At 43.6% G+C, this 13,057-nt stretch overlaps 1 protein-coding gene across 1 annotated transcript in view; it reads right to left on the bottom strand.

Annotated features, from left to right (window-relative positions):
* AGBL1 (AGBL carboxypeptidase 1) overlaps positions 1–13,057 on the bottom strand; it is a 535,096-nt gene that overhangs the window by 329,842 nt on the left and 192,197 nt on the right. The window contains exon 17 of the mRNA XM_083184211.1: positions 5,977–6,157. Within this exon, the coding sequence (XP_083040337.1) occupies positions 5,977–6,157 (181 nt within the window). The remainder of the gene's footprint in view (positions 1–5,976; positions 6,158–13,057) is intronic.

Raw genomic sequence — 13,057 nt, forward strand, 5'->3', positions numbered from 1 at the left:
CCTTTATCTGTCAGTATATTCTTAGTTCATCGAAACCCATTTTCCTTAGTAACGTGAAATGTCTTTTTTTCATGAAGAGACTTTGTAAATATGTTTGCAATCCTGTCCTGTGCTTGCAATCTTGTCCTCTGTTGAACAGTACTGCAAGTCAAAAATATCTTGTTCTTCTAGATCTCTCAAGAATTGATCCTTCACACTGATGTGATTTGTTCTCAGCTTAAACCATTCTGTCTAATTCCAGTGGAGACATTCTTGGCTGTCTTCAATGATTTGTGTCAGTTACTGTATGTCTGCTGTTGTAACAGGTCAGCTAACAGCTGTCTGAGCCTTATCAGCTCTTGGCTTGCATGTCGTGCTACAACATATTCCAATCCTGTTGCTGTAAGTGTTACAGATTATTACTATTTTTATATAAAGTGAATGGTACTAGACCATTGGTTGGTTTTCTATCAATAAGATCTACAGCCCAATGTGCTTCCATCTGTCGGATAATGTTGTACCTGCTACTGTACATAAATGCGACATCATGGCTCCCTTTATATAATATATTATATTTTCACTATATTGCTTCTCGTACATGTATGACTTCAGAGAAGTATGCTCCATGACAGGGGTGCTGTGTTATATCATTCCTGTTATCTATAAGACAACAAGCCAATATGCTGGGCAATATATAAATGGTCAGTAGTGCGGACCACTCCAACACCTGCAGCTAGCAATTTCGACAGTTGCAGGGGTTGTTTCTCATTCACTACAGCAGGGAGAGCTCTGTTCCTGGCTGTGGCAGCTGCTGACTCCAGGATGCCCATGAGATATCATTATAGCAGTGAGATGTTACATATGCCCAGTGGACCTGCAGAGGAGGATAGACATATAAGCACTAGGCTGATGTGCTATGGGCACTGAGGCAATGTTGGAGGGGGGAGCTTCCTTGTATACAGGCAAAGCAGAAAGAGCAATACGTGCATATACACCTCCCCCAGGGTCGGACTGGCCATCTGGCAGATCTGGCAAATGCCAGAAGGGCCGATGGACTTGTGTGCCGATTCATGTGCCGCCATCCCTGTCAGTCAATTTGCATAGTGCCGCCATGACGTTATGACGCGGCGGCCGCTCCTGAGCCCGGCCCGCTGTTTCCATTCCTGGCTGCCCCGCTGCCTCCAGTCCTGGCCACCTGGCGCCCGTTATAGTCTGCGCCGCCCAGCCCCTCATTACCAAGTTTATGTCAGCCCGCCCCGCTGCCTCCAGGTGACTGTACTAGTTGGATCCCATCTGTCCCGCAGAGTTCCAGTGTCAGTGGTGCCACAGTGCAAGCCAAAATAGTAAGTGTCCTGATTTTGTGTTTTTGTCTATGACTGACTACTAGTCCTTATTCCTATACCCCTTGTCTTACCCTACCCTAGGCTATGAACCTCTGGCGATGCGATGGGATGCGATTTGGTACCTGTTCATAACCCCACTATCCACTACGCATGGAGTTGATTTTATATAGTGTGGCGAGTGCAGCGAGTCACAGAGCCCGAAGCGTGGCGAGCCCCGTGGATTACTTTACATGTAATCTGCGTCCGCTCGCCACGCTTCATGCTCGGTGGCTTGCTGCGCTCGCCACACTATATAAAGTCAACTCCATGCGTAGTGGATAGTGGGGTTATGAACAGGTGCAATCGCATGCGATTTATCTCCCGCCGTGAAACTAAACAAGTACTGTTCATTCCCATTAATCTTGGAATCCAGTATGATGAGCTTATTGTATGCTTCTGATTAGAGAGAAAACTGTCAACACCCCCTCGCAATATGATTTCGTAGGTAATAAAGTATGTTGTCTCATAATCCTTTAGGGCTTGTATAGTTTCAATTTCAATTGCTTCTTGCTCAAAATAAACTTCAGGATCATCCACATAAATTAGTAGATAGTCAGCAAGTCAGATTGTATATAAGTTATTACTCCTCACAAAATGTGCATTTGAGTGCCTCTATTATAATATTCCATACGCTGCAGCCTCCTTCATACCATATATATGAAGATATATTTTCTTGGTATTTGCATAAAAGGTCTGGCCTTTGGGACTCCATATATTCAGGTGGTTATCTTATTCAGGGTCTCAGAGGTCATGTGACAGTTTCTTCTGTTGTGGACCTCCAATGTACAGTAGCTTAACCTACTCTTCCCCCACAGCCGACCCTAACATCCCCCTTAAGCCTATCCCTAACTTTTTCTGCATGCAGCTTCACCCTAACAACTGATGCCCTGAAACAGCCAATCATTCATATGGCGACATTTCAGATATCAACATTGTGTACCTGTGGACAGTTTGAGAATATTGACCTAGTCCCTGTTGACAGTTTGAACCCTGTTGACATTCTGGAGTAGACATTGTGGTGTAGAATGAACGTTGACGTGGTTACGGATGACAATGATATCTAGTCGAGTGGTCATCTGTGTTCCACTTAATTCTATATTTCCAATTGCAGCCTATGATCTTTTTTGTTACTGGCATCTGATTGTGTATACAGGTGCGGTTGTCCTGCATAGATCTATTTTCTATTTAGTTACTTTTGTCCTCCCTGTCTAAAATAGAAGGTATATGTTCCTAGGATGTTTGATTAAATAGTGTAGGTGTTCACATAGAAAGCTTTTGTCTCTTTTTGCTTTCATCTATTACATCTTGCCCTACACTAAATTCAGTTATTTTCTTAGAAGATATATTGTTGGTCCATTTAATGGAATATCTTCTAACCAAGTACTGCCAAGTCATTACATCGCCCCTTTGGCCTAGCACAAACGTTACAATATTGCTGATAGTCTCCTTGCCTGTTCTAGGAATTTATCTTTATGAATTCTCATTGGATAAACAAGAATCCTTTCTACTGCTCAGCTTTGTAACTTGACACAGTCAGGAATATAAAAACACACTTAACACCCTGCATATCTACAATGCTTTCTGCCACATTTTGGTACTTGTGTAGTTTCACGGCGGAAGTTAAGTCGTCAGCGTAGGGTCCCTGTCAGAATCAGCGTAGTGTTCCCGCGGCATGCATAGTCAGTCAGAAGCGCAATGTTCCTCCCGCGGACGCTTACCGTAGTCAGCTTCCCTGTCAGAAGTAGCATAGTGTTCCCATGGCCGCTTAGCGTGGCCAGCATCCCTGTCAGAGCCAGCGGTGTGTTCCCGCGGCCAGCGTAGTCACTCAGCGGTACGCAGTTATCGTAGTCAGTCAGCAGTATATTGTGTCAGCCAACGAATTAACCATCTTTAACCTGCCGCAGACGGAGGAGGAGTCAGTGAATTTTTTACAGCGTCACCACTTTCTCCCAGAGACAAATACATGTGCAAATGGGCATCCAATGAGACTGAATGTCAAGGAGCGGATGTAATGCTGCCACATAAGAAGCTGTGGTAAGAAGGTTAGTCTCCGGGCCGCACAGTGGTTTCAGGAAAGCCATCTCACATTTATGACGCTTCTACGCTTCGTGTTTTGTTGGGTGGAGGAGCTAACAAGTATCACATTTTGTGAGCTTAATCTCTTAATTTTAAAGAAAACCACGTGCTGTATAATAATCTTATGCGGGATGCCTGCACTGTGGATTTAATGTCACAACCCCAATGCCGGATTGGCGGTCCAGGCAAAATGGTGGAGGTGGACGAAAGTCTCTTTATCCAGAGAAAAAGTCATGTCGGACGCATCCCACCTCAACAGTGGTTGTTTGGAGGCATATCCCAAGACATCGGTGAGCGTTTTGTAACGCCTGTGGACAGACGTGACGCCAGCACCCTGATGTCTGCCATCAACAAGTATATAGAACCGGGTACCACTATATATTCTGATTGCTGGCGTGCATACATTTTATTTGTCTTGTTATTTGATATGATTGTACTTTGTTAAGTGGTTTTTTTCTTCTTTATTATTCACATCAAGTAATCCGCGTCCCTTTGCGAGGATCACTGCGCTCGCCACGCTTCGGGCTCATTTTCCGCATCCCCTCGCTGAGCTCGCCACACTATACAAAATCAACTCCACACCGACGTGGATAGTGGAGGGTATGAACAGGTCGGAAGGACGCGTACCACATCCACTCGCAGGTCTCCCTGCGCTCACCACGCTTCAGGCTGACATGGATAGTGGGGGTGTGCTAAATCAATGCAATCCGCGGGTAGTGCCGCCGTGAAACGACACAAGTACCAAATACTCTTATATATTCTGTTTGATAAAGGAGTTGTCAATGACTTTCGAAAAAATTTAAACCGTTTCATAGAGAGATTTTTCTTTGCAGGAATAAGTACCATGACCTTTACAAGACCTTCTAGAAAACTTATGGAATTACTCAACTGCCACCTCCTCATCTGCTTAAATTTGTCAGATAATTACAGCCATGCATAAAATGAAAACACATATCCGCTTTAAATAAAATATTTTAGAATCCTCGTTGAAGTATGTAACATCCAAGCACTATCCAGAGTACTATCACAAGTTTTAACACTGCAGAATCTTTTTTTAATGCGATGCATCTGGGAAAGGAACACTTAAAATATGTCTTCTTCTGGCAGAAGATTCATATCATTATACAGCATCTATTATTGATGTTTATGGAGATAGAAATGCAGTCTTATACTTGTTTAATTAATAGCCTAAATTCAAGACATAGAAATTGATGCAAGCTGCTTGTGTTTCCAGAAGGTAAAGCTGAAAGATCAAACTGTCTCTTACAAGGGGATCAATTAAAGACAGGAGCTGAATTTCTAATGGATTCAGCACAGGAGAAACTATCATTGTTCAACCAGTGTCAACCCAAAAGATAATTCCCTTTGTAATTTATACTTCGAGTCCTGCTGTATATCAGACAGAACTGTGTGGAAACAAAAGTGATAGAATTTGCATTCTTATTCATCTAGGACTTGGTTAATAAGTACGGTTCTTCTAAAACATACCTTACAACTTCTCCTATCGCAGAATAGGGACAAATGAATGTGCCGGAGGTGCCTGCCAGAAATTAGGGGGCATGACCTCATGGCTAAGGAGCATGGTCTATGATCATGGTGCTTATTGTGAGGCCACACTCTCATATTTGCTTGGGGGGGGCATGGACAGTGCTTTAGTAGCTGCTGCCCATGCCCCCTGTCCCTCTCTTTAGAGAATAGATGCAGTATACATCTATTCACCACAGTGGCAGGGGACACTGCTGGCCACTTGTGGGATGCGGAACAGTTACAAAGGAATGTACCGCGGTAATCAGGACAGTTGGGAGGTATGTCCAACACCTGACTTATACTAACCTTCTGATTCCAATATATTGTTTTTCCTGGTTTCACAAAGTTTCAGCAAAAGACCAGGACAACAGCATGTAACACTACAGGAAGGCGATATGTGAGTAGGATTGCTCTAGTGCTCAGACTCCACACTGCTGCTGGTGTGGAAATCACCAGAAAAATGTCCAACGCGCCATTGTTCCGGAGATCTGGGATAGCGTAGTAGGGTCTCAGCATTCTAGTGCTCAAACCCTGCTACTCCAGACAGAGCAGTGGGCGGCCAGAGGAGGCTGCACACGGGCCTCCTTCTCTCTTAAAATGCCCCTAGTCATAGGTGAAGATAATAGATGTAAAAGTTATGTTCTTACAGTATTATCTACATTAATGATGACTCATCATTGATGAGCTCTAATGCCGATGTTTGGAACAAATGACAACATCAGTGTTCATTAGAAAACTAGATCTTATGAAACATGGCCCCTACTGCAAAATGAGTACAAATACATACAATTTACCTCAGATTGCGACAACCTTATACAAAGCAAAAGTCTTTACACACGTCATACATATCTATGGTGACTTTTAATATCTGTGGCTAAATTATGCAAATAAAAGACTTGTAATACACAATGTAATCTACAGTATTGCAATTATTTATTCATATGTTGTCCATATAAAATCAATCTACAGTATTAATAATATGCATAATGAAGACAAGAAACAGTTTCCTTACTTTCCATTGATGACTCCATCTGGATTAAGCATTGGGATGATTTTGAAGATGAACATTTCTCTCAGAATCTCAGCAATAGGGTCGCTGCTAGTGAGAAATTCCAATGTCCCCTTCATTACCCAGCTGGCATTGCTCTCCCCTGGGTGTACCCGAGCGGTAAGGATCATATATTGTCGGCCACCTGCAACAAGCACAGTACTCATTTTACATACTGTACAGTATAATGGAGAGAGGAATGCTGCCAACAGTTTAATAAATGTTCTTCTTAAAACAAAATTACTATTCTAAAACTTTTTGTACGTTCACCATATAATTTAAAGCTAACAAACCAACAACAAGCTACTCAAGTTCCTTCCATGCACTGTGGGTGTTTGGGGCTGGCCCTTCCAGTGCACAGCAAAATGGAATACTGTATCAGAGCTCCCTTGTAACTTCATTTTGGAGACCCAGAATGGCTACATATTATTATTATTATTATTATTATCATTATTATTATTATTATTATTATTATTATTATTATTATTATTATTATTATTATTATTATTGTATGGCGCCACAAGGGTTCTACAGCACCTAACAATACATAAATGAGCCAAAACAAGAAAACAAATGACTTACTATACAAGTCAATTTAGGACAAGTACTGTACATGGTAAATAAAGATAGCTGCATCATTGCATCAGGACACTGATGTACTTATTAGGGTGGTAGAGACCCTGAAGGTGCCCACAGACGCTACAATTGTACTGTGCTATGCGTTTTTGACTGTACAATGGTTCTATACAATTTTTCTTCCAGCTTGCTATGAGATGTGCACTTGGATGCATGTGATGAACCCATGTTTGTAATGTTAAATTTCAGATGTAGTCTAAAAAGTACGTGCAGCACGTACTTTTTTAGACATACAATTTTAGACATACAGCATCGCACAAGCCCATAAACACCATCCAATAATTGTACATAAGATGCAATTTGTGCTTAAAAAGTACAAAACGCATTCGATAATTGTAGCGTCTGTGGGCACCTTAAGTTAGGTGAATGGAGTAAATAGAAAAAAAAAAAAAATATATATATATATATATATAAATATATAAATGGGGTAAGTAGAGAGAGCTAGTAGATTCCACCACCTTGTAGGTTATCACCATAAGTTTGCGCAAGTATGAAAGGATGTACATGATTATTAAACATAGACCTTACGTTTATTAATTAAGAAATTAATTCAAATTTCAAAATCCACATCTGTTGGTTCAAGACGATAGACAATAAGTCCAATACTACGCGTTTCGTCTTATTCAGACTTCATCAGGGGTTAAGCGATAATGAGACGGCGTGTCTCATAAGTTTGAACACTCTTAATGGGGTAAGGGTGGCTGTTGCCACAAGGTGATCTACCTCTTAGAGTTTTAAAACGATAAGCCACTATAGACTCAGCAACAATTCGATGCCTAGAATCAAGAGTTAACGTCACATGCAAGTTGGACGGTGATAAAATAGATAAATCTCACACAGTCAAATGCATTCATCCACACTTCACCACTTATCTAAAATAAAGACACGGACACCATAGCTGGGCTTAAATGGGACGGCTTATTTATTTAAAGCAGGGCGGCCTATTTGCATCTAACTAAATTATTTACCTCCCTGCTCTAAACTAAGGTGGCGGGTAAGAACGGTGATCAGCAATTTATACTATAAAATAACAAAATAATGAAAATAACAAACGGTGAGGATAAGGGCCAACTGCCCTATTTCCGAGGACCAGCCAACTGCCAGCGTCCTCGACAACTGCACTCCTCAACATTCTGAATGCCAAAGAGGGGCCACCTGCCCCTAAGGTCAGGGGTTGACCATCTGCCTTTGCCCCTGACCCTAACTACCACATAAAGGCAAAGCTAAACTCCACCCTTACACTTCAAAAATTGGGCCACCTGCCCTCATACAACAGCTTCACCTACCAACGGTCTGTCATTAAACTGTAACATACTGCTAAGGACAAAACGTGGACCCACCTGGATTGGTGATGCCCACGTCTCGCCATTACTGTTAAACCACAACTTGAGACCGCTTAAAACAATTCACCGTTCTCCGGCCACCAATAAGCCGCCAAAAATCTCCTCGTAACAAACAACAATCCTTTACAACAAAACAAAGGGATGGGTGGGTGGGCAAAGTCTTCAAGCAGAAAGAGGCAGAATCTTCCAGAACCAGAGCAGTCAATCCCTTCAAGCTCCTCCTAACCTCCCCAGGGCCAACCAGATTCCAGCATGCAAATCAACCGCCTGCCTCTCCAAACAAGCCGTCACTCCCCCCAGCTCCGACTTGGCAAGCTAAGGATTCCTGCATCAACCTGGTGAGTTTATGCTGCATTTGGCCAGACTAGCTGTCCTCTGCAGTCTAACAGTGACCCAAACGGGAATGGTGCCTGAACAGGAAATTAGGTATTAACTGCTGAACAGCAAGTGTTTGTATATCACACATTTTGTTTTTATAAGAGAAGGAATAAGCACATGAGAAGGGAGGGCCATGCTCGTGAGAGCTTACATCCATTATTGTGTCACAGATAATGTTATGCCGGTTCTTTGCAGGCATGGCAAGGTCAAAATAAAGCATGTGTGACAGGTAAACAAGGCACATCACCTGATGACCATGGCTACCTTAAGGGCCCTACATACGCAGAGATGTGTGCCAGAGATACATAATGGGAGATTCAGCACAAGAGATTTCACTCTTGTGGCTCATTTCAGACAATGAGCCACATACAGAGAGATTTGTGTCAGAGATTCAAATTGGGAGATTCAGCACGGGAGATCTCAAATCTGTCACGACTGTGACATTGTGCAGCTGGCTACTCTGGATGTGCCTGCCCAGACTGCGCTATATATATATATATATATATATATATATATATATATATATATATACATACATACACAGTATATATATATATATATATATATATATATATATATATATATACATACATACAGAGTATACACAGTATATATATATATATATATATATATATATACATACACAGTTTCATAGTTTTAATCATAGTCCCCCATAAAAAGTTTTAATCAATGGTGGTATAGTGTGGCATCCCCCTCTCCCCTCAACCGTTGGTGGCACAGTGTAAAAAAAAAAAAAGAATATACTTACCAACTCCGGTGTCTTCCAGCGTCGCGTCCTCTCAATGCAGCTTCCATCTGACTGCAGAGGGCGGGCGCGGCACCCGGCAGGTCCAGGAAGCGTCTCTTCAGCTGGGCTCCGGCGGCGAGGCTTCCAGGCGGCGGCGGCGGGGCTTCCAGGCGGCGGCGGCGGGGCTTCAAGGTCGGTGGCAGCGGGGCTTCATCTGGGCAGCGTGCCCCGGCATGACAGTCGCTCAGATGGCCCTGCTCATCCCCGCGCCACACATGCGGGAGATGAGCAGGAGCATCTCAGCGACTGTTATGAATTGACTGACCGGGCCATTCTGAATCTTGTGCAGATTCAGAACGGCGGGGGCGCGCATGTAAATCGCTGTGTGGGCTATATACACAGCGATTTACATGCATTTTCAGGCATTTTCTGAGCGATTTAGTAAAATCGCTCAGAAAGTGCCTGAAAATTGTGCTGTGTGTGGGGGCCTTAAGTACTGTAGATACTCACCAAACAATGTTGTCTCCAGCATCAGAGAACAATAGGTTGGTGTCCAGTACAGGATATAAGAGAAATTATTTTCCTCTTCAATTGTACAGCAAGTCAGAGTGAAGGGTGGCTGACCAGGTTTATTTCATTAAATAAGTGTTAGGGAAGGGGGCTGGGTGTCAGAGTACACACTAAGCAAATTGGCTAGCTTGTTCTGCAGGCAAGTACATATTTATTATAGTCAGTGTTACTTTGCTTTATTCCAACCACAAAGTACTGTACTAGAAAAATAATAGGAATGGTTTTTACACCCCCAGTTACTTTGTTAAATGGTTCGTAAAGTTAATATGGCTGAGAAAAAATACAGGTCCTTCAAGTTCAACCTTTCAAAATGTTGCATCCGGAGAAAATCAAAACACAAAAGGACAACCATTGTCAATTAAGCCTTCCACACATTTTTGCATTGACTTTGAATATATTTAAATATAGAATGTAGGTCACCTCTAAAGAACCCTTTTTCACAGTAAATAAGCCAGGTTTTTGTAACCTCTTTAGAATTTAACTCTATCACTTCCTTTATTAATGTGTTTGCCTAGATCTGTAAGTCTTTTACTGTATATAGTATAGTAAAGTATGTGTATATACTATTACAGTGTGGTGTCCAAAACTGCACCCCAACATCCCTGTCATAGGCCAGTAATACCATTAGTCAGTGTAAAAGTGAATCTTGTATAACTAGTCTCTGTCTGCTATTCACTAATCTGCTCTTTATAAATGCACATACTTTCGCTCAGGGTATAGTACTAGACTGATTTGGCAATGGACCTGTTGCTGTTGTCCATTTAGATCCAGAATACAGGCAACCACAGAAGCAGCTCACTGACATACAGTATTGCATAGTAGCATTTACAGTAGCCAAGCATGTGGTTGTGGTTCCAGAAGAGCATAAAAGATGTTCACTGGATGGCACCAATCACATTGTAAATTTATACTGAATTCAGCTTACCTAATATATGAAAAGGTAAATACACATTCTACAAAGAGTACTAACTAATGCAAGCTTTTGTACTACAGCCATCGCTGTCTTACAGCATTGTCGGCCCTGGGCTAAGCAATGCACTGAGGACCCGATTCAGTCATCCACCTGCCATTCAATGGGCAGTATTCAATTACCCTAATCGCGATGTGCAGCGAATCCTGTTTAGTATTCGCTGCACAGTCGCCGTGTTCCGGAGGGCTGGAGCCCTCGCTGCCAGCCCTCCCTTAACACACTATTCAATGAGGCAGGGGCTCTCTGCCCCTGACGGCGAATGTGAACCCTGGGAGCCGGAGGACGGTGGCAGGCAGGGAGATGGAAGTCTCCTTGCCTGCCCCAGAATGTATGTGGAGGGTAGGAGAGCTCCCCAGGACCCAGGCAGCACAAGCTGCCCCCCGGGAAAGCCAGCAGGACCGGGTATGCACTGCTCCCGATCGTGCATATGTAATGATCGGGAGCAGTGAATATAGGAATATGTAATGAGCGGCTCTCGGCTCCCGGCCCCCTGCTGGCTGTTATGTGTAAAAAAATATATATATTTTTTTTAAATTAAATATATATATTCATGTGCTGTAAGCCCCTTCTCAGAATAAAATTCCTGATTTTTTTACACCAAATTTAAAATAAAAAACATTGTTTTAAAAGTTCACATTCCACTTCACCATGAAAAGATGGCGATTGCTACATGGTGACACACGGCGAAAATCACTTAGAAAGCAATTCGCCATCTTCTCATCGAATACACTGATGGCGAATCACATTGAAAAACCCATTGAAAAACCACAGCGAGTTGTGGAGAGTATCAGACGGTGAATTGCCCCTCATTCACTGTTTACCGTCGGCGAAAAGTTCACGTTCAATAGGGTGATTCACTTTCTGACACAAAAAATCACCTACCAAAGTGAAAATAGCACAAATTCACCATGAAACATGGCAAATTGGTCTCATTGAATACTGCCCAATGTCTGGTCGCATGCTTGGAGTCATGCAGACAATGCTGCACTCTGATAAGTGTGTACAGTAATTCACATGCTGACAGTCATTCACTGTCAAGCTATAGGCTGGGAGGCAGTTACCGAATGCTGCCTGGCAACTCTGATTGTGTGTCCAGTAATTCACAATCAGAGCAGTCAAGCAGCATTCTCTGTCAGCCTCCCAAGAAGCTATGGAAGCACTGGGTTACAAGACCCCAATTTGTGGTGATTTATCCCTCACTAGATAAAGTAGACTGCAAATATTTAATTATTAAAGGTAATCATCAGTGTCAATTGTTTTAACCCCTTCCCGCCCGCGGACGTACCTGTACGTCACGGCAGCGGGGTAGTTCGCGCACCTTGCCGTACAGGTACGTCCCCGCTGTGTCATGTCGCCTTGTCAAGTGACAAGGCGACATAGTATAGATGGCTGCTGTCATCAACAGCAGCCGATCGTGTCAGTGCGCCCGCGGACCAATCAGAGTGGTCCCGCCCCGCCGATCGCTGTGATTGGTCAGTCAGTCCTGACTACACCAATCACAGCCTTTCTATTGTAAAAGGGGTGTTTTGCTTCTCTTCCCGGGCTCTAACCCTCTCACTGTGTTAGAGCTTTGGAAGGAGAAGCTGTGTCAGAGCTGTGTCAGAGTTTAGGCTGTGTTTAGGCTGTGTGAAATTGCGCTGATCACCACAATACCCCTGCCTATATCACCCTCCCTGTGGTCATCTGTGCAGGGATCACCCTCCCTGTGGTCACCCCTGCCTATATCACCCTCCCTGTGGTCATCTGTGCAGGGATCACCCTCCCTGTGGTAACCCCTGCCTATATCACCCTCCCTGTGGTCATCTGTGCAGGGATCACCCTCCCTGTGGTCACCCCTGCCTATATCACCCTCCCTGTGGTCATCTGTGCTGGGATCACCCTCCCTGTGGTCACCCCTGCCTATATCACCCTCCCTGTGGTCATCTGTGCAGGGATCACCCTCCCTGTGGTCACCCCTGCCTATATCACCCTCCCTGTGGTCATCTGTGCAGGGATCACCCTCCCTGTGGTAACCCCTGCCTATATCACCCTCCCTGTGGTCATCTGTGCAGGGATCACCCTCCCTGTGGTCACCCCTGCCTATATCACCCTCCCTGTGGTCATCTGTGCAGGGATCACCCTCCCTGTGGTCATCTGTGCTGTGATCACCCTCCCTGTGGTCATCTGTGCTGGGATCACCCTCCCTGTGGTCATCTGTGCTGTGATCACCCTCCCTGTAGTCACCACCTAATTTTGTGTGTTGTGATCCGTATAATTTTTCTGTACCTTATCCGTACACCATAATTTTTCTGTGCGTTATTCGTACCCCATAATTTTTCGGTGCATTTGTACCCCATAATTTTTTATGTGCGTTACTCGTACCCCATAATTTTTCTGTGCATTTGTACCCCATAATTTTTT

This window comes from Crinia signifera, chromosome 4 (genome assembly GCF_055691185.1).
Source record: "Crinia signifera chromosome 4, ASM5569118v1, whole genome shotgun sequence".
Classification (NCBI taxonomy): domain Eukaryota; kingdom Metazoa; phylum Chordata; class Amphibia; order Anura; family Myobatrachidae; genus Crinia; species Crinia signifera.